General features: G+C 51.5%; 1 protein-coding gene and 1 long non-coding RNA gene across 26 annotated transcripts in view; one reads left to right on the forward strand and one right to left on the reverse strand.

The window, feature by feature from the left end:
• The window catches only part of Mapt (microtubule-associated protein tau), a 97583-nt gene that overhangs the window by 48496 nt on the left and 26676 nt on the right, over positions 1-22411 (forward strand). For 3 of the 25 annotated variants that reach the window (XM_087571124.1, XM_087571100.1, XM_087571102.1), the window contains exons 2-8: positions 385-497; positions 4427-4513; positions 7351-7437; positions 11698-11763; positions 14729-15490; positions 18775-18830; positions 21608-21805. In XM_087571124.1, coding sequence (XP_087427250.1) covers positions 398-497; positions 4427-4513; positions 7351-7437; positions 11698-11763; positions 14729-15490; positions 18775-18830; positions 21608-21805 — 1356 coding nt within the window. In that variant the 5' untranslated portion in view covers positions 385-397. 25 annotated transcript variants of the gene reach the window in all.
• On the reverse strand, positions 3475-7284 carry LOC134480886 (uncharacterized). Its single transcript, XR_015632158.1, has 2 exons — positions 7180-7284; positions 3475-5344 (listed from the first exon to the last, which is right to left on the reverse strand). It is a non-coding gene; the product is annotated as an uncharacterized LOC134480886 (long non-coding RNA).

The following is a 22411-nucleotide window of genomic DNA, read 5'->3' on the forward strand; positions in this document are numbered from 1 at the left end:
AACTAAGCAGCCACTCTCTTCCAGTCTCCTTTCCTGAGGAGAGAGGCCCTGCATAGCCGTCCCTCCATAACCACTGGACTACTAACACGTCAACAGCTCTTCTCAGTGACCCGGAAAGAGCAGGGATGACAAAGTCACCGCCTCATCTTGTGATTTCGGATATGAGCTAGTGAGACGGCAGATGACAGGAGACAGAAATGTCACCTGCTTTAGTGGGGGTGGTGAACACTCAGTGAGGCCGGAGGTCAGGAAACTGAGGCTCTCCTACTGTGACTTTCCGGGAGGGGTGGCTCTCTCTCCTTGTCCCCAACTCCACTCTCTTAAGTCATATCGCCAGGGTCAGCATCCCACCGGTGACAAGCTCCGTTGCTTTTTTACCTGCAGGCTTTGAAGCAGCATGGCTGAACCCCGCCAGGAGTTTGACACAATGGAAGACCAGGCCGGAGATTACACTATGCTCCAAGACCAAGAAGGAGACATGGACCATGGCTTAAAAGGTCAGTGAGCGAGCACACACAGCCGGCCCGTCACAGTGGAACACAGTCTGTGTTTGCCTCAGCAGGGGCTGGCAGGAGGGGTTCAAATCCTAGATTTTTTTTTTTTTTTTGGTTCTTTTTTTCGGAGCTGGGGACCGAACCCAGGGCCTTGCGCTCCCTAGGTAAGCGCTCTACCACTGAGCTAAATCCCCAGCCCCAAATCCTAGATTTTTTAAAGGAGTCGTTCATACCTTACAGCACTAGCACATCAGGAGAGGGATGTCTCCTTAGTTCAAATGGGCGAAGAAAAGTAAAAATATGCAGGTGTTAAATATTCACCTCACCAGACAGCATGACAAAGTGGGGGAGAGATTGTCACTCTCTATGGGAGCCTCTTTGAGTCCTTAGCTACACAAAGCTGGCCGTCTGGACTCTGTCAGGCAAAAGTATGGTACCCTGGGATTCTGAGTATATCCTCGTTAGTGAACTGCATCAGGTTGGGCACAGCGTGTTGCCACTGTCCAGTAATTCCAGTATTCAAGAAGCAGAAGCAGGAGGATTACTGCAAGTTCAAAGCCAACCTGTTTTGTAGAGTGAGTTCGAGTTCTGCCAGGACCACAGAGAGAGATCCCGTCTCAGACTGCTTAGGGCCAGAGAGATGGCTCAGTGGTTAAGAGCACTCGCTGCTCTTCAAGGAGACCTGAGTTTGGTTCCCAGAACCCAGGTCGGTGAGCCCACAGAATCTGTTAACTCCAGTGTTGGGAAACTGACGCCCTACACCTACATTGCATTCACAGATTTCCATACATATGCATAAGCAAAAATGGATGTAAATTTTTAAAGCACTTCTCAGATTTAGTTTAATTAAAACTGCACTGGCCTCTGCAGAGTCTATAATGTAGTCTCTTCTACCTATGTTGACTTGGCCTGGAGCTCTCCTCCTTCAAACTCGCTGGCTGTCCATTTCACTGTGTGAATGTGTGCAGGAGCTGTGGGAGTGCTCGGGGACACACACAGATACACAGACACAGAGAGAGACAGACAGACAGACAGACACAGAGAGACAGAGAGACAGAGAGACAGAGAGAGAGAGATTGAAATTGCTGATCCTTGGAAGATGCTGTCCCGCCTAGAACTGTACTCCCCAAAGAAGCCAAAGACACCTAAGAGATTCTCATCAAATTAAGTCTTGCTACCGAGGGTTTGGGTTGAGCTGTTCACAGGTGTGGAGTGGCAGCTTTGACTTGGCAGAAGGGATCACAACAGCTCAGATAAGTGAGCGACGCAAGACTGTTTTGAATAAAGATGAGAGACCACACCTGAATGCGGTGTCTAAGTGGATGCTAAACACTGGGCTATGAGTAGATGCAGCCAGAAAGCCTGTGGAGTGGGGGAAGCGGTCACACACACCCGTGAATTAAAAGGCGCTGATGTGTAACACTTTCCAGGCCTTTGAAGGGAGCCTATTCTCCCTCTTCTCTCCCTCCTCTCTCCCTCCAAGGATAAATGAAGGGGATTAAGTCCACAGTGAGTCTGAGGCCAACCTCGATACATGAGACACTGTGACAAAACAAAATATGAGAAGGGCCCTTCTTTGCCTGTGCTCTGCAGGAGGCTGAGAGGTGTCTCATCCCTCCCTGTACTTGTCTCCACTGACTGACCCAGCCACACTGCTACCTAGCAAGTATCGTCCATGCTCAGTGCTCCCCTCCCATGGATTCCTCATGGCCCCAGCCGTGCTCTATATGACTTTCTGTAGCTCTCTGAGGACCTCACACCATCTCTTCTAGTCTAGACCTCCTTGGCACAAACCCCAGGTTTGCCTTCAGCAGCTTTGTGACCTGAACGTGCTCCGTGCTTTGTCCAGTCATCACCAAGGATGAAGAGGTGCCTGTTTGTTTGTTTTTGAGAGACAGTCTCTCTCCATAGCCTGTTTAACTATCCTGGAACTCACTTTGTAGCCCTAGCTAGCCTCAAACTTATGGATCTGCCTGCCTCTGCCTCATGGGTGCTGGCATTAAAACCAAACACCACCACACCCATCCCTAGGGCCATTCCTTGTGTTACCTCATTGCTGGGGCAATTGTGGCCCTTGAGCCAATAGCCCCTCACCTAGGTGTGCCTAGCCTCAAACACACTCTGCTCAAACACACTTTGCCTGAGGATGGTTCTCACTCTTCACATGGTTGAGAAAGCCAACCCTCATGAGTGTATGGCTTCCACCTTCAAGGTGTCTCACGAGTAAGAAAGATGTGCCTCCTAAGTAGGCACAGCTCTGTCATGAATTCTATCAGAATTCTGTTTTCAAGGACAGCAGATTGAATGGGCTCCAGGTGGGGTCCCTCCTTGCCACGATAGTGGGTGTTCAGCCTGCACCTGATGGGGTGTGTCAGTTAGGGTTTTATTTCTGTGAAGAGACACCATGACCACAGCAACTCTTATTTAATTGGGACTGACAGTTGAGATTTTTAGTCCATTGTCATCATGACAGGAAGCATGGTGGCACACGGGCAGACATGGTGCTGGAGAGATAGCCAAGAGCTCTACATCTGGATTAGAAAGTAGCAAGAAATGACAGTGATGCACTGGCCAAGCCTGAGCTTCTGAGACCTCAGAGCCCACCCCACAGTGACACACTTCCTTCAACAAAGCCACACCTACTCCAACAAGGCCACACCTCCTAATTGTGTCACTCCCTATGGGCCTATGGGGCCATTTTCATTTAAACCACCACATGGGGTGTTAATCTGTTGTGGAGCATGGGCTGGTAGTGGACTTCACCCCATGGCCAGAGCCCAGTTGTCCCTCTAATACAATGAGCAGCTGGCTCTTGGAGCCTCTGGAGAGTTCCAGTCAGGATCTGTACCATAACAAAAAATAAAGAAAAAAGAACTTCCCGCATTCCTGGTGATACACAGAGCTACCCTAAAAGCTCTTCAACCAAGATGTCTTAGTTAGGGTTTCCTTTGTTGTGAAAAGACACCGTGACCAAAGCAACTCTTATAAAGGACAGCATTTAATTGGGGCTAGCTTACAGGTTCGGAGGTTCAGTCCATTATCATCATGGTGAGAAGCATGGCAGTGGGCGTCCAGACAGTCATGGCTCATCTTGTTCCGAAGGCAGGCAGAAGATTGTCTTACAAGTAGCTAAGAGGAAGGTCTCTCAAAGCCCACTCCCACAGTGACACCCTTCCTCCAATAAGGCCACACCCACTCCAACAAGGCCACACCTCCTAATAGCTTCTCCCTGGACCAAGCGTATACAAACCACCACACAAGGTGAAGTAAACACCACCAGAATGACCACCTCCCCTAATGGGTGTCACAGGCCTGGCAAAGAGCATTAGATCTCTTTAAACACAGCCATGCTAACGAAGGCGTGTTAACGAAGTCATGTTAACAAAGCCACGGTTAAAGAAGGGAGTTAGCAAAGAAAATCCTTCAGCCAATGCAAGCATGAAAGTGTGTTCACTGAGCTGAGCGATGAGGAGCTGTGACCTGAAGACTGAGAGGCCACTGGGAAGACGAGAGAGGGATTTCTGCTCATGCAGGAGCAGGCTTTCCCGATCCGTTGTCAGGTTGTCAATATTAGAGCATTTGCCTCAGTTGAACCTGGGTGATTCAGAGGTATATCTTCACGCTGGGCGGTGGTGGTGCACACTTTTAATTCCTGCACTCAAGAGGCAAAGGCAAGCCGATATCTGTGAGTGCAGGGCCAGCGTGGTCTACTGAGTGAGTACCAAGGCAGCCAGGTCTACACAGAGAACCTCTGCCTCACCCACATTGTCATTCAGGGACCCCAAGAGTGGAACATGGTTGTGTTGGGGGTGCTGGTCCCATCAATGGTTTGATCATAAGGCTACAGTACTCACACTAAAGAGTTTGCAGCTCACTAAGACACAGCTCTCAGGTTCCTCTTGAGGTCTGAGGGCTCACTGTATATGTTCCAGAGTCTCCCCCACAGCCCCCAGCCGATGATGGATCAGAAGAACCAGGGTCGGAGACCTCTGATGCTAAGAGCACTCCAACTGCTGAAGGTGGGGCCTTCCTACTCCCACCACTCCCTACAGCTTACGCAAACCTTGCTTTGAGCTTCCCCTCCCAACTCCCTGCTACGCAGTACAGCTGTGGCGCGCCTGCGCACTGCGTGCCACCCTCTCGGCTGTACTCGCAGCTTCCTATCCTGCTGGCTGAAATGCGCTTGCTCAGTGCAGGGCAGTGGGAGCTGGGACCTGCTTCTATGCTGGCTCAACCGTGTGCACCCTGAGCATTCTATTGCCCTGGATGTTCCATGCTTGGAGAAGCTGGTCTGTGTGGCACAGCGGGGCTCACACACGGCTTAGCAGGGTCCTGGTCCTGTATCTGCTACCCTCCACGACCCCCTCAGAAGCCCCCGCCTTACTTTTCTTTCAGGGATTCAAAGCCCAGAATGCTCATTTGGCCGAGGAGGGGGGCAGGTCAGATGACTCCCTGCTCATCTGTTAAGTCGAGTTTTGGTGTGGCATCTTCATTTTGGGCTCTGGACTTTGGGCTTGGAGTGTGTTTCATCTCTTGTAATCTGTTCACTCCAGATATGTGGTGTCTGGGTTGTCGCGAAGCTCCTTGTCTTTTTTCCTGAAATGCTCCCTGGTCGGATCTCTTGCTTCCCGTGTGGGTTAGTTAAGACTACTACTTTTGGCTGCTGGAACCCAAAAGGCTCTACCAACTGAAGAGGCTTTTTGCCTTGCAATCATAAGATATCTGGACATGGGCACCGCTCCCTAATGTCATTTATGTGCTTCCGTATGTATCTTCTGTCATCCTGAGGGGTTGGACTGTTGCTTCCTTGTTGAAGGATGGCTGCTGCACTCCCAAACACGGTTATCTGCCTTGGAACAAGAACCATGACTGGTGAGACGGTTCAGAGGATAAAGGTGTTTACCATGCAAGCCCAGAGACCTGAGTTCAATTCCCAGAACCTTTGTGAAGGAGGAAGGAGAGAACCACGGAGTTGTCCTTTAAGTTTCCACACATTGTGATGGCGTGTGCCCATAGAGACATATTGTGACATGTTCCATAATAATGAGTGACAGGCAGGGGTGGCACACGCCTTTAATCCCAGCACTCGGGAGGCAGAGGCAGGTGGATCACTGATTTGGAGGCCAGCCTGGTCTACAGAGCAAATTCCAGGACAGCCAAAAAAAAAATAATAATAATAATAAGAATAAGAATGAATGAAATTAAAAGCAAAACAAATGGGGTTGAGAGATGACTCAGCGGTTAAGAGCACGTCCTGAGTTCAATTCCCAGCAACCACATGGTGGTTCACGACCATCCATAATGGGGTTTGATGCCCTCTTCTGGTGTCTGAAGATATGGACAGTGTTCTCATATAAAATAAAATATATACTTCTTTAAAACAAACAAGCAAAAACAGGGCAAAACAACATCAACAAAAGGACCCCAAAGCCAGATGTGTTGCCAGCATTAAATCGAGAGCATTCTATAAGTTCCTCCTGGAAGTTTACACTTTCATCCACTGGTCAGAATTGGGTCTTTGGCCACCGTGGGCTTCAAGACTGGGGATGCTGGGCACCTTACTTTTCAACTCACTGAGTAAAAGAAATCAAGGAAAAAGGACATGGAGAATGGCTTTTAACTAACGGTCCGTAAACATCTGTCCTTCCGCCCCTGTTGCCTTCCAAGGAGGTTGGAGCTTCCACTCAGCCATTCCTGCAGCCCTGAGCATGGTTTGGGAGTTCTGTTACAGAATGAGAATTTAGCCAGGCCATCTCCCCCTCCCCCCACGCCCCTCGAATCTGCCTTTGGATAAATCCAGAATGTGGCTGTCAAGCTCCTGCCTGGAGGATGCAGGTGGTATGGCCCTTAGCCTGGTGAGAACCTCCTGGCCAGACTTCCTTTGCCCTTCTGAAAACCAGTGATGCAAGATACTTCCTGCTCATCCTGTTAGAACAGTTCGGCAAGCTGTCTGCCTTGGAGCCAAACCTGGTGCCAGCTTCCCAAATGCAGCTTTCCGTACTCTTTCAGTAGCGGCTGACAGATCACCATGGTCCAGGAAGAAACAACCAACCCATTTGTGCAGCCTGGACCTGTACATGGGTGGGCTCCCACAGGACTCACTCACCCTCGGGGAGGGAGGAAGTCAGGGCTGAGCCCTGCTGGCTGTTTTATCTGCAACCAGACAAGATCATAATGAAAATAGCCTTTGTGAACTAGTTGTGTGGAATTCTGGGAATCCCTTGAAACCGGCCACTCCTTGGGTGTGTCTCAAATACCTAGTGGAGGAGCTAAAGTGCTTGCCTTGAAAAGACATCCCCAGTACCGGGCCCTAGATCTCTATCTCTTGCCTTATCAAGAACACTGGAACGGGCCTGGTCTGTTGCCACAAAAGGAACTCTGTGCCTTTTAATTGGATGTGAGGAGGTTGGGGGCAGGGTGTTAGAACTGGTAGGTAGAAGTTCTAAAGGTCACCTAGAGATGGCACTCGTGTCCTATCAGTGTGGAAACAAAGGGTGAGGTGACACAGAAGGCTTTACTCAAAGCCCCACAGAAAAATCCAGGCTCAGGCTCTCCTCTCTCTCTCTCAGCTTCTTCACACTCCCTGAGTCCCAGCCTTGCCCCCCCTGCATTGCCGTGAGGATCACACAGCTGCCTTCAGGATTTCAAACCCCAGGAGTCAGGCTGCGTCCCTTGTAGTACTTACATGGCCCCTTCTGGCTTTCCACGCAGGGGGGTACTCTTAGTGTGCTTCCTGGGGAGATGGGCAGGAGGACTGTGGCCCTGCTTTGAGCTGGCTTTTCTTGCATGTGGCTGGCAGGCCCCCTCCCTCCACTCTCCCTGCATAAGCAGAAGGGTGACTATTGGTGGTTTCCAGACGTGACTGCGCCCCTAGTGGAAGAGAGAGCTCCCGACAAGCAGGCGACTGCCCAGTCCCACACGGAGATCCCAGAAGGCACCACAGGTGAGGGTGAGCCCCAGGACCGCCAGGGCCCAGCTGACCTGCCTTGGACAGGTCATCCTCATAGCCAGGTGCAGCAGAGATGTAAGTGACTCTGGCTCCTGGGGATCCTGGCTACTTAGCAGTGACTGCCTTCGAGTCCAACTGCCTCCCACAAGGTTATAGAGTCCTCTGATTCCTGTTGGCCCCCACCTTAGTCACTGGGCCTCCTGGGAAGGTTTTCTGCCTTCCTCACACTCTCTCCAGGCCCAACTACAGTAAGTAGCAGGTCACCTTTGGGGGACAGTTTCCCCCCAGGGGCACCATCCAGTGACGGGATGGCGCTAGAGTTCTAGAGTGCGACCTCACATCAATCTTTAGAGCCGTGCTGCCTCTTAACCCTGTCTACACAGTCTGCTCCACCCGTGTGGACAACGAGGAATTAGTCAGACCTCGAAATGGCAGAGAGAGCCCTGGGCTCGGGGGCTCGGTCCTTCCTAAGTCAATCCTGGTACCTTCCCTTTGTGCCATCCCCAACAGGCTCACAAAGAACCCCAGCAGTTAGCAGGGTGAACCTGAGTCGTTCAATTACCTACTGAGAGGTGCCTGGTCACGGAGGCCATGGGGATGGGAGAGCCTCTCTGCAGCTATGCCAGTCACCAGTCATAGTCCTTTTCCTTACAGTGACCAAATGTCTGACTAAGGCCACTTAAGGAAGGGTCTGTCAGGGCTCACAGTTGAGGGCATGGACTCCATGTGACAGGGAAGGCACAGTAGCAGTCACACTGCATCTGCAGAGAGCAGTGTATGCTGGAGCTCAGCTGGCTCTTCTCCTTTTTCCCCAGGACCCCAGCCCATGATGGTGACACCCATGTCCAGGGTAGGTCTTCCCTCCTCAGTTAACTCTTTCTGTGAAAACCCTCGAAGACGCTCCCAGAGGCATGTCTTCTGGGTGGTTCCAGCCCTAGCAGGTTGGCAACGAAGCGTGAGCACAGTAGGAGCCATGGCAAGCCTTCTCTCGCACATGCACTGAGAATGCCCACTGCAGCCCACCCCGGCTTTCGAAATGCGTTTCTGCTTTGCAAAGTGATTGACTGGCAGGAATGGTTTCTGAGACAGATGGGGTTAGATGTTCTTCTTTTTTTTTAAAGATTTATTTATTTTATGTATATGAGCACACTGTAGCTGTCTTTAGACACACCAGAAGAGGGCATCAGATCTCATTACAGATGGTTGTGAGCCACCATGTGGTTGCTGGGAATTGAACTCAGGACCTCTGGAAGAGCAGTCAATGCTCTTAACCACTGAGCCATCTCTCCAGCCCCTCAAAGTTTTGTTATTGAAGAAGTTTGTCCTCCAGCTAGGATGAAAACGCTAGACTTCCCTGCCTCTTCAGGGTAATCAGAAATGCGTTGTAGTCTCCATGGTCTCAGAACAGGCGGCAAAGGCCGTCGTGTGACTCACCTACTTAGCAGAGTGCCTGGTTTAACATACATGGTTCCCAGGGCATTCCCCACCGTGCTATAAATTGAGTGTGACGAGAGGGGCTGGGTGTCACAGCTTATAAATGCTCGTGAGAAGGGCCGGTCTGATGTGACAGTCAGGCCCACAGCCTTGTTCTAAACCAGCCGCTGCTCTGAGCTAGTGTGAGACAGGTGGGTAGAGGGGGCAGCAGCTGCTTGGCATGCTACAAGGGCTTAGAGGCTACCCTTTCTCTCATGGAGCATCTCCTGAGTGTCCAAACACCTGACGAAGATGACTCGGTGAGGGAAAATTTGTTTTGGCTCATGGGCTCAGAGGGTTCATAGCTGTTTGGTCCTATGGCTTGGACAGCATTGTAGTGTAGCTCCCTGAGGTGAAGAAAGCTCTACTTGGGGGAATAGAGAGAACAGAGAGGAGCATAGCATTGGGTGTGATTTCTCCTTCCTTTCTCTGTGTTTGTTCGTTCCTGCCCCAACTCTGAGCCCTTAGGATGGCACTGCCCACACTCAACATAGGTCTTCCCTTCAGCTAATCCTATCTGTATGAACCTTCAGACATAACCGCCTGTGGACAGCTACAGTGATTCTAGATCTAGTGGACTTGACTGTGAAGATTAGCTACCACAGAGACCTTTCTTAAATCCTTCCAGGTTCTCCCCTCTCGGCTCCTATCTCCTCCTTCCACAAAGATGGATTCCCATGTCAGAGTCCGTCATCCCTCCTCCAGGGGACCCAGCTACCACATCACCTCTGTGGAAGATGACTCATTCCCGCTAGCGGCCCATTAGGCATGCTCCGAGATGCCCCAATGCTGTCTCCGAGCTGTGCCCACAGTTCCACGGTGAAGATGTCAGCCACGTTGGCCGCACAGCCTGCTGGCACACTAGTACAGTGCAGCTCTGCTCAGTCACCACAGAAGGGCCAGCCCTTCCCCAGTCAGGTTGTGTTCCCTGACTGCTGTTCACCAGTTCCCAAGCCAGAGGGAAAAGAAGCCAAGTATCTCTTTGGGTGGTGCATTCAAGACCATGGGGCCAAGCTACTCATGCCGGCACATGACTGTTATCCCAGCATTTGGTAGGCCAAGCTGGAAGGACCAAGAGTTCAAGGCCTGCCTTACATAGTGAGTGCATAGCAGGACTCCAGGGCGAGACTTCAACCCCAGGCCACTTAAAAGTTTCCAGCTGCAGATGGAGTTAGGGCCTCACCTTGTACTTTCTTTAGCACATGTTTGCCACTTCTTGGTGCTCCGTAAAGCCTCTCAAGGATGCTGTGTGGCTCTCTACCTCGGGAGGCCTGTCTCCCTAGAGAGCAGGGAACCTTGTGCCTCCTGAAAATGCTCCCAGGGGAACATTCAAAGAGATACCAACTCCTGCAGTGTCTTCTGCCCTGCCCCTTGAGAATGTTGATTTCCCCATCCCCCTTGCTGAGCTCAGACATGTTACCATCCCCCACCGTCTCTGCCTCACAGGGGAGGCAGGGGCAGGATATCACAATACTGCACTAGCATGGGAAGATGAATAGACTCAGTGCCAGGACAGTCAGTGGTGGAGTCCCGGAATGCCTTTATGTCTGCACCATGATTTGCCGTCGCTCTGAGTCTGTCTTCCATTCCCTTAACCTTGCTCAGACCAAATCCACACTTGGACTTTGCCTTCCCGGCAGTTGAAACAGTGCTGTGTTATCTGACAAGGAACTGTCACCAAAAAAGGCAGCACAAAAGACCTAAATGTGTCTGTGCTGATAACCCAGTGGGTGGAGAGCTTCTTAATTCACTGCCTGCTCCCTGGGACCACACCCTCAGGAAGCCATCTGGCTACCTGTGACAAGCAATGACTCAGGTTCTTTCTTTGTGCTCACCGTGGCAAGTGTGCTAGACCGTGGCAAGTGTGTAGAGACAAGGTTGATGGCCCAGCTGGCACTCTGTGGATGCTTCTGGAAGGCAACTTTGCCTCTGGTGTGCCTTGAGGTCAGCATGGGCTGGCTGGCCTTATAACCACACACCCCCAACCCGGCTATCCTCGCCCCCAGACTAGTGTGCACGCCATCCCATTGCTGGGTCCTGATTTCCCCTTGTTCTTGAGATTAGTGCTTACCAACTTGGGTCCTGCTCATGTGGTAGGGAACTCCCTCAGCCTTCTTTGTTTAAGGTGACTGTTAGCTTCTTAAATAGAACCCAAAGACCCCACCCCCACCCCAAATCTGCCCATTGGCCCTGTGGCCTCACTCCAGCCAGGTAGTGCAGGTTTTAGGTGTGATGTGGGCAGGGTTTAAAGAGAAGAAGCATAGCAGCTTGGGGCACCTCCTTCTGCCGCGTCTCCAGGCCTTCACCATCCTCCTACAAGACGAACCCATGTCCCTCCTTAAGGTTCCCAATAAGAAAATAGAGGCTCAAAGAGGCCGGACGAGTGGTGGCTCCTGGGTACTCACCATCAAGCACCCTGAACCCCAATCCTCCCAAAATGCTGGCCAGGGCAGGCAGTGCCACTATGACTCGTCTGTGACCCCCCCCTAAGGCCTGACATCTTGGCAGCAGGACCTTGGACCCCCATGGAAAAGCTCTCTCCTCCTAGGTCTCAGTCACCTGGAAGGTGTGTGGGTGCTGTGGGTTTTGTTTAGGCACATGTCGTCACCACTGTCCCTAGCCGTGGCCATGACAAAGGAACAAGGCCTTGCAGGCCACAGCTGGGCCTGCAGTATGCACACTGCACACCTTTCGTGTGAGGAACACGGGCACAGAGAGCATGGGTTGCAACAAGAAGTAATGGTCTCCCTTCTGCCCTCTCCTTTTGCTGCCCGGGACCAGCTGAAGAAGCAGGCATCGGAGACACCCCGAACATGGAGGACCAAGCTGCTGGGCATGTGACTCAAGGTCAGTGGCATGTGACTCTAGGATTCAGAGATTGGGAGGAGGAAGATGGGAGCACTCAGTGGGCTCTTCCTTGAAAAGACATCTTAGCACTGATGTACAAGTCCAGGAGACCTGAGGGAGTTGCCTTTATCAAAGCTGGGCTCTGTAGACACAGAGTTTTCTTTTTATCTTTTTTTTAAAAAGGATTTATTTATTATATATAAATGCACTGTAACTCTCTTCAGACACACACCAGAAGAAGGCATCGGATCTCATTAGAGATGGTTGTGAGCCACCATGTTGTTGCTGGGAATTGAACTCAGGACTCTGGCAGAACAGTCAGTGTTCATAACCACTGAGCCATCTCTTCAGCCCCAGCCAGAGTTTTCTAATGCCATCCTGACTCCTACGCAGGATGTGGGGGGCAGGGGTGGTGTCCTGAAGGAAGCAGGTCTTGCCTGGGGATGAACCCAGTGGATGATGCTCCCACAGGGTGCCTGTCAATCCCATCACCACGGAACTTGTCCATTCCTTGGGGCTTTCTTCCCTGCACACCTTGTAACTTTCTTCTCAGGAACCAAAGTGTTGTGTTTAAGTAGCTTTCTGCAGCTGTGTGTCACAGATACATTGTTTTTAAAGAATTGTTTTAACCTTAGAGAGCCTTAGGAAACGGAGGTCTCTGACACAGCTTTGTTTTCTGTCCTTTTTCTGGATAAATGAACCTGACAGTGTCCCGGGTGGCACAGGAGCTGGGGGTGGTGTCCTCTGCTCTGTAAAGTGACAAGGGATTTGTCTTCTGTTTAGCCGTGCCGGCTGCCCGTGAAGGGCTCTGCCCCACTGACCTCTAGCCGAGTTTGTCACTCATTAGGTGACTTGAACACTAGGCTCCTGAGGAGGCCTTGGGGGAGACATTTGGTCATGGTCCTGTGTTTATCCGGACACTTAGTTTCCTTATACCCCTCCACCACTCCCAGTGCGTCTGTATTTAAAAGGGGGGTTTGTTTTGAGACAAGATCCCTTGTAGCCCAAGCTGGCCTCCATTTGTATTCAAGGACGACCTTGGCCTTTGACCCTCCTACTTCCACCTCTCCGGAATGCTGAGGTTATAGGTTTGCGCCATCACACCCGGTTTACCAGGTTCTGCGATCAGGACCTCCGGAAGAGCAGCCAGTGCTCTTCACCACTGAGCCATCACTCCAGCCCAAGGTTTCCCAAACAGACCAAAGGCCTCAATAATTACCTGATAAGGAGCAGAAATTATTGGGGTTTTTTTCTAGGCAGTAGCTGGTGTATGTGGACAGCGTTCAGTGATCAGCTGCCGTGTAACAGCCTTGATTCTGGGGACCATAACTGAGTGTAACTGTGAATTCAGCATGTCATAAGGAAGGAGGGGCCAGGGCAGAATTGGATCCCTTGATGGTGAGCCAGCCATACGGAGGTTAGAGACAGGGGTGTAGTGTACATATTACTCCCGTGTGTCCAGAGTTACACACACATGCGGATACACATGTCCTCCCCTCCTTCTTGCCCCTTACTCAGTTTCTATATCCCCAAGGCCTTTATGATTATTGGTTTTGTTAAAGAAAGGTGGGCAGGTGATTGGGATATTTCGTGGGGACCGGGTAGGATGTTCAGAAAGTTCAGTTATGTACGTGTGGTGACACACGCCTGTCACCTCAGCAGTTGGAAGTGAAGGTAGGAGGATCAGGAGTTCCAGGTCATCCTTGGCCACATCGTGAGTTTAAGGCCAGCGTCAGGTCCAGGAGATGCTGTTGCAAGTGAGCAGTCAGACAGAACCAGAGTATGCTTATTAAGGACCTCAAAGTGGACCCCCCATCCCACCCGCAGCATCCTCAGTACACAGTCAAATACCCTAGAGAGGGTTTCACATGAATATCACGTGACTGATCCAGGTTTTTTTTTAAAAAACAAAACAAAAAAAAAAAACCAATATGCTTAGATTTGCTGAGCTGTTGGACAGTGTGCTGGGTGAGCAGTCAGAGCAGGAGTCCCAGTGCTCCTGCCTCACCTCAGGCAGATGGCAGGCTGTGAAGGAAGACCACAGAGCTATAAATGTGCTACCATCCCACCTACAAGAACTGTAAGGTGGGTCTCTTAACAAAGGCTCCATCCCTGTGATCATAGCTTGTGAGTTTTTCAAAGCTGTCAGAGCAGGGCTAGAGGCTGGGTGATTTATGGCCCCTGCTGGTTTCACCTTCCCAGAAAGGAGAGGGAGGGAGGGAGGTAGGGAAGGAGGGAAAGAGAGAGAGACAACGAGACAGAGACAGAGACAGAGAGACAGAGAGGCCAGCCAAGGTCATCTGCATCCCAGAATCTTCTTGCGGGGCTTGGGTTCTGTGATTGGTAGGTGAATCCATAATCACATGCTAGACAGCCACAGAGATGCCGGCAGGCCCTGGGCCAGCCAGACGCCAGAGGGACCTCGGAGGACACCAAGTCCAAGTCTTCTCCCTTTTACAGACAAGGAAACTGAAGCTAGAGGCGGATAGAACAAGAGAGCATTTATTCTAAGTAAACTGAAGCAATGATCTGGGTTGGAGGCAGGCCCCTGTCTGTCAGGGGAGTCCCAGTACCTTTGAGGGGTCTTTTCTTATGCCAAATACTATGGTACCCTTTAAACAATATCTTTACCCTTGATAACCATTTGCCACCACTGCCTCTTCAAACCCTGAGGAGGTGAGAGTTCTCAGCCAGCAGAGATGCCTGAGAGGCTTCTAAGCAGGAGCTTGGTGTTCAAGTCCAGTGTGGACTGAGTGCAAAAGTTTCTGGGGTCTCACTGCCACCTCTAGGTGGAAAAAACGGTCAGATGCCCTGGTGGTCACTCACTGTCCCCTGAAGCATCCCAGCTGCCCAGCCCCTCCTCCACTAACTGATCCTCAGAAACCCATCCAGGGTCAGGGACCAGAACCTGCCCAGGATGGCCTACCCATTCTGAAACCTCCCTCTGCTGGGTATCTCCACACAGAACCGCAGAAGGTCGAGATTTTCTCACAAAGTTTGCTTGTCGAACCAGGGCGTCGTGAAGGCCAGGCCCCAGATTCAGGGATCTCAGACTGGACCCACCAACAGGTGCCTAGCATGTCTGGGGCTCCCCTCCCGCCACAAGGCCTCAGAGAGGCTACACACCAACCTTTGGGAACAAGACCTGAGGATGTAGAGAGAAGTCACCCGGCCTCTGAGCTGCTGTGGCAAGAGTCACCTCAGAAGGAAGCCTGGGGCAAAGACAGGCTGGGAAGTGAGGAGGAGGTGGACGAAGACATCACCATGGACGAATCGTCCCAGGAATCCCCTCCCTCCCAAGCCTCCCTGGCCCCTGGCACGGCCACCCCTCAGGCCCGCTCCGTTTCTGCTTCCGGGGTCTCTGGGGAGACCACTAGCATCCCTGGATTCCCAGCTGAGGGTTCCATCCCACTTCCTGCTGATTTCTTCTCCAAAGTCTCCGCAGAGACCCAGGCCTCACCGCCAGAAGGGCCTGGCACGGGGCCCTCGGAGGAAGGGCACGAGGCTGCCCCTGAGTTCACATTCCACGTGGAAATCAAAGCCAGCGCGCCGAAGGAACAGGATTTGGAAGGGGCTACAGTGGTGGGGGCCCCTGCAGAGGAGCAAAAGGCCCGAGGCCCCTCTGTGGGAAAGGGCACGAAAGAGGCTAGCCTTCTGGAACCAACTGACAAGCAACCTGCAGCCGGCCTGCCAGGAAGGCCAGTCAGTCGGGTTCCTCAACTTAAAGGTCTGTGGTTTAAGCTCCCTCTCTCCTCCCCAGTATCCTCCAGGCTGTGGACACTGTCACGAGCTTCTGGCCTTGACTCCTGCACCCTGAGATTCCAGGATAACCACTAAACCCACGCCTGGGCCGTGGCCCCCTCACCCCCACCCCAAGTCCTGCCCTCAGCCTTTGGTAGCACGTGTTCCTTTCAGGCTTGCCCTCGCCGTAGTGCATGTCACCAACACCTGTGCTTTCTGCCCTGATTGGTTCTCTGCCACTTGGTATATCCACCGTGCTTGCCAGCCCACGGGAGATTGGTAGGCATACTGCATAGAGTGGGTAACAGCATCACCCATTTTTGAGGGCTTATGACGTATTTTGACATTCACAATCTAGAACCTTCCCAGCACTCTGAAGTAGGCTTCATTCGCCCCACTTTGCAGATGAGGAAACTGAGCCTCGGAGCAGTAAACGGACCGTGTGATAGACCTTCTGATTAAGTAATGGATGGAGCCAAGTTCAGAATCCAGTTAGGTCTGCTCTGAAAGGCACACGCTTGCTGTGGTCCCCACATCATCTTCCAGAAGAGGCTGCAGTGTGTCCTCCCGGTTCAGAGACAGAGTCCACCTGCCTGTCTCCTGAGGCTCATCAATAGACAGCTTGTCACATTCGAAGGTGACAGCCACACCTGTGGAGGTGGCTAATGACCCAGTAACCTCTCCCCAGCAAGGCATACTACAAAGTGACCCTCCTCTCAGGGACAGGCAGGGTCCCTGTGTGGAACCCCTTCTGGAGCCCTTTGGAGCCTGCAGAATGGCAGGGACATTCATGGCTTTAAGAGTCTAGGATACGGGTTTGGGGATTTAGCTCAGTGGTAGAGCGCTTGCCTAGGAAGCGCAAGGCCCTGGGTTCGGTCCCCAGCTCCGAAAAAAAGAACCAAAAAAAAAAAAAAAAAAAAAGAGTCTAGGATACTTAGCATTTAGGCCTTCCATGTGGCTCAAGGGGTAAAGATGCTTAGCACCAATCCTAGTGATCTGAGTGCCATCCCGAAGACCCACAGGGTGCAAGGACATACCACAGGCATGTAGAGATTAGAAGACAACTCTCGGAGTCCGTTCTCGGTTGTTTGCCAACCTCCGTACACGTGTGAAGGTGTGTATGTCTCTCTGTCACACACACACACACACACACACACACACACACACACACACACACAAACACATGCACACTCATGTCTTCTTGTATGATACACAAATAAATGTAAGAATAGACTACTTGGCATTTTAGAATTATTCGCAGGACCTAGAAACGGATTCCTCTCTTAAGCTCAGAGTCAAAAATCGTCTTTGAGCTACTGGTTAGACTCTACTTATAGAGAACACTTCCGATACATCGTAAGTGAAATAGCCTGTCGGGGTGGCGACACAGCCATCCATCCTAGCACTCCAGAGGCTAAGACAAAAGGAGCACTGCAGGTTTGAGGCCAACCTGGACTACACAGTGAGTTCAAGGCTAGCCTGGGCTACATACATAGCAAGATCAGATTTTCTAAAAAATAAGCTGGACGTGGTGCCGCATGCCTTTAGTCAACGCTCTACTCAGGATGAAAAAGAGGAATCAGGGGTTCAAGACCAGACTCCACTATAAGACCCTGTCTTAAAGCAAAAGCTAAGGTAGAGGGAGGGGAAGCCTGTGTCTTATTTCAGAATCCAAGGCAAAAGAGGACAAATGACTGCCTCGGTTGTTTTCCCAAAGTTCTATCAACTTCTTGTCCTTCAGACGTCGGTAGGCATGTTTAGGACAAGGGGCAGGGAGAGTAGAGTTCCATAGCACAGTGAATTTAGAAGCAAAAAATAAGTCAGTAAACAGACCCAGCAAAGCTCAACCACTTCCACCGTTGGCTTGTCAGAGCCCTTGCTGTGCTGTGCTCCTCTCTAAGAAGGGGGCGTCCTCTGGATTCCACAAATGTAGCAGGTGATGCCGCATGCTGACATCTCCCGGAACACTGGTTGAGTCCTACCGGGACTCAGGATATGCTGATCTAGCCGGCTGGTCTGCAGTGATGTCGGTGAAAGAGTTTGCTAACACAAAAAAGTGGCAGGGTTTATTAGCCAACCTGTGGTACAGACACGAAGGCCAGCCCTGCAGAAACTGTCTGCACAGAAGCATGCCAAGGGAATGCTCTCACCCTAGGCCTGGGAATTCCTGACAGTCAGGTGTTCCCGCTGTCACTGAGCCTAGGAACAACCGCAGCCGCAGCTCTTGTGGTGGGTGACAGTCTAGCTTTGAGGAAATGGCAGTCTTTCCCCGAGTCAGTAATGGACTGGCACAGCCGTGTGTCCTAAACAGACACACAGGGTTGACAGAGGAAGGGACGCACAAGAGCTGCTATGGCAACACACAGCCTCGGTGCACCCAGAGTCTGTGTGGTATGCCCCAGGTGATTTCTGGGAGCCCTCTGGGTTGGAGAGTAAACACTGGTCACTCTGTGAGTCCAGTCTTCACCCACCTGCAGGGAGCCACAGGTCAACACTGGTGGGTTGCTATGAACAGCGTGTGCCATATTTGAAGGCTCTAGCCGTGGTGAGGCACCCTCAGGGCTGGCTCAGAACAGGAAGGGCTCCTCGGAAAGCAGCTGAAGCTGGTGTGGAAGGTCCCGGTTAGTAAATTGCTCCAGGGTTGTAGTCCACAACAAAGATGGCGATAGCCTCACTGGGCTCATCTATTCTGGTAGCGGATGACCCGGAATGGGCTTTGGGGTAGTCAGCATAAGATGGCCAAGAAGGTGGGTCTGAGGATCCTTCTAGCACAAGGTAGGAAAATAGAGGTGGCTCTCATTGCGCCTTGAGGCCCTAGAGTGGTTAAATGGGGATCTCACAGGAAAGCAAGGCCAAGCCTACCACAGTAAGAGAAATCCACCTGATCCAAGGATCGAGCCTGGAGCCAGGCTGGGCTATCCCCATCCATGGTCTCGGGGCGTTTAAATGGCCCAGCATTCAGTGGGGTTGACGATGAGGAGAGTGAGCTCCCCACAGCCCTGTATCAACCTGCACCTCTAAAGGCACCTGCTGCATTCCTCTGCATGCCCCCACCCTCAGCCAGCCTGCTTCCCCCTCACCAGGCTGCTCTAATGGCCCCCCTGTGTGCTGTGTGATACTAACCATGTGAGGCCTCGAGCATTTGAGGACTAAGGAAGTCAGCCGGTTTCAACCAAAGGAAACTCATTCCGCCACCCCTGAACTCTGGTGTTTCTGTGAACCTTAAGCACGGGGGGCTTCACGTGCATTCTCATTTTGTATTTTCACCAGCTCGAGTGGCCGGCGTAAGCAAAGACAGGACAGGAAATGACGAGAAGAAAGCCAAGGTAAGCCACCAACCGGCTGGTCTCATTTGCCAAAAGGCTCTGCTTCCTGCCTGTTTGCTCTCACTATAACATGTGATGTGTGACCAGAGGATGACTGTCACGTCGAGGCCATCGCGTTCTATAAAGGCAACGTTTCTGTCTTGACACTTAGCACAGGGAGTTGTACTCAGTTCCTCCCCAACGCCTACTTCCTTCCCTCATAGTTTAAATGAAGGTGTGTGTAAAGTTTGGAGTTTGTACTTCTGACTCTCACCACTAGAGATCTAGGCTCAGTAAACCTGGAGTGTTTAATATACAGAGCGTACACTGGGAGCCAGAGAGCCAGGATCGAGGGAAGAAGTGACAAAGGGAAGAAGAGTGAGGGAAGAAGACAAAGGCAGGGAGGATTCTGGGTAAGCTCTCTCAAAGAGAAGAATGAGTGCAAGGCCCTGGGTTCGGTCCCCAGCTCTGAAAAAAAGAAGAGAGAGAGAGAGAGAGAGAGAGAGAGAGAGAGAGAGAGAGAGAGAGAGGAGAGTGAGGAGGCAAACAGGAGAGGAAGCATCAGTGCGTCGGAGCAAGGAACAGCAAGCCAAGGAAGGAGGAACAGACAGAGCTATGTCTGGGGAGAGTAGGCAGGTGGCCTCGATTGCTGAGTTGTATGTGGGGCCGCCTTGGGTTCTGAATTAGCAGAGCCTCCTTTAAACGAATTTTGGAAAAGCATGGGTTGGAAAGTGTGGTTCAGGGTAAGCCTTTGCCCGTCTTCCGCAAACCAACCCCAGTAGATAAAGCAGCCTGCTTGACACAGACCAGTATCCTACGCCCCGCCTGTCTTTGGTTTCTCATCTGTCCTCCTCTCCCTCCACACCTTTTTCGTCTTAGAAAGCCCAGAAGCTGTGTGTGTGGTGCTATTTTCCTGGAAAATCCCACCACGGCCCAGATTGGATCAACTGGACAGTCCCTATGAGTGCTGCCCAGACATCTGGCCTGTAATCGGTGCCAGAGCCCCGATGAGCCTCCAGATGTGGATGGTGCTAGCTAGAGTCTGGCGGCAGAGGTTGAGGACCACTCCCAGAAGGGCCTGTTCTGTGCTCATCGGGGCTTCCTGCCCCAGTGCTCAGGAGACAGCAGCCGAGCCTCGTGCAGGGACTTAGCCCTGCCCTATTTCTTGAGGCAGGAGTGACAGTTGTCAGTCAAGATGCTCATTGAGTTGCAGAGCGAGGGATGCAAGTGTTCATGATTTGAGTGTGTACACGATACACAGTTCCCGCCCTGGATTGACTCACGGGACAGCATGGAGCCAGACCTATTAGAAATCTAGGCTGGGTAGAGGAAGCTTCTAATAGAGAGGGGTCTTGCCCAACTAGGGAACAAGGGGCTCCAATACCCACCCGCCCTAGCCTTCCTCCTGTGGAAGCAGCCCCAGGAAGTCTGTCCCTTGGACTCTCCCCTGGTGCTGGTGAACAGACCTGTCCATGACTCCTTCAGTGGGAAGTTTGAGAGAATGAGAAACACAATAGTCTGGTCAAGACTCCAGAACAGCCCCCACTTGGCCTCTCCTTTCTGTTTTCTCCCTGCCCCTCTTTGGATTTTTTTTTTTTTTTAAAGACAAAGTTGCTCTGTGTAGCCCTTGGAACTTGCTCTGTAGACCAGGCTGGTCTCAAACTCAGAGATCTACCTATCTCTGCCTCCTGAGGGCTGGAATTAAAGGCATGGGCCACTACCACCTGGTTGGCCTCTCAGTTCTTTCTTTCCAGCAGTCTGGTCTCACAGCCTGCACCACACCAGGGCCATATTGCCCAGTCAGAGTGCCCAGAGGCAACTACTGTGTCTGCCCTCAGCCTTCTGGCTAGATCCTTCTCAGAAGACATCCAGACACACAGACATCCTATTCTCTTAGGTGGCACATTCTGAGGTTGATTTTGGCCAGATCAAGATTCCATTGATAGTGTAGCGTTAAAGATTAACTGTATTTGAGTCTTTGTTTAATCAGAATGTATGTGTGTATATGCATGTGCATATGTGTGTGTGTTCGTGCATGCGTGTGTGCACATGTGTTCACGAATGCATGTATATGTATATGTGTATATTCCAGTGTGTGTGTGTGTGTGTGTGTGTGTGTGTGTGTGTGTGTGTGTGTCCTTGGCACAGTGGAGCGAGAGGGTAGGTGTCAATGAGCCTGGACAGTGAGTGCTTCCCCTAAGATTGAGCCTCTCACCCATGACCCATTAACATTCTTTCTTGAGAAAATCTTGCTGCCTTTTCTGTGATGGTCTCCATGCACTTACTAAGTGGGAAGCAAGTCAGAGGTACAACAAGGTCCAGTTGCTAGGGAAAGAGTATCCAGTACGCCTATCTGTACTTCAGCATCTCTCTTAGAAGTTCTACGCTGGGCTGGAGAGATGGCTCAGTGGTTAAGAGCACTGACTGCCCTTCCAGAGGTCCTGAGTTCAATTCCCAGCAACCACATGGTGGCTCACAACCATCTGTAATGGGACCTGGCGCCCTCTTCTGTAGCACTGAAGACAGCTGCAGTGTACTCACATACATAGAAGTTCCACACTATGTGATTTTAATTATGTCCATCCCACGTCAGCTGTGTGGCATGTGTGTAGCTGATGGGTGACCCGGTGTCAGAGTTGCTGTCCTTTCTGACTAGAAGGGCGGTGGACAGGGCTGCTTCGAGCTGTGACCGCCTTCTTTGCGTTTAGTGTTTTGTTTTGTTATCCTTTATTTTTCCGTGTGTTTCCATCCCCCCTGTGCTGACTTTCATTTTGATTTTATTTATGTTTATGTTTAAGACATCCACACCTTCCTGTGCTAAAACCCCGAGCAATAGGCCTTGCCTTAGCCCCACACGTCCCACTCCTGGTAGCTCAGACCCTTTGATCAAACCCTCCAGCCCTGCCGTGTGCCCTGAGCCAGCCACCTCTCCTAAATACGTCTCTTCTGTCACACCCCGAAATGGCAGTCCTGGAACAAAGCAGATGAAACTCAAGGTAAGGAAACCACCTTTGGCGAGACCCAGGCTGCTGTACCGTGGCGTTCAAATGCTTTCCTCCGCTAAACTACATACACGGTCGAAGAAGGGACAGGGAGGGCACCGGGGACTCGGAGCTGTGCTTCTTGCCACCCTCTCCCCTGGAGGCAGCATCCCCAGGATAGCCAGGGGATCCCAGTTTGTAAAGTAAGGCTCTGAGCTGAGCGTGGTACCTCATGCCTATAATCAGCTGCAGCACTGAGCATGGTTCCTGGAAGCCTGAAGCTCGCTGGAGCTATGGAGTGAGCCCCAGGCTAGCCTGGGCTACAGAGTGAGTGAGGCTCTAGCTTGAGAAAAAAGAAGCCAAGTGTGGTGATGCTCATAATTCCAGCACCCCGGAGTAAGAAGCAGGGAGAGTCCCTGCAACTGCCTGGATGGCCAGTAATGTATAGAAAGACTCTTCCTCTTAAATATAAATAGAGAAATGTATGATAAAGAAAGCCTTGGCTCCTTCTAGAGTTCTTATGGTAACTAGCCACGCCTCCAGGTCGGTGGCATGGCCTCTAACTCCACCCATCCCAACAGTTCCTTCTCTCCTCCCTTCCTCCCAAGTCTGTGGTTCCTT

This window comes from Rattus norvegicus, chromosome 10 (genome assembly GCF_021556685.1).
Source record: "Rattus norvegicus strain SHRSP/BbbUtx chromosome 10, alternate assembly SHRSP_T2T, whole genome shotgun sequence".
Classification (NCBI taxonomy): domain Eukaryota; kingdom Metazoa; phylum Chordata; class Mammalia; order Rodentia; family Muridae; genus Rattus; species Rattus norvegicus.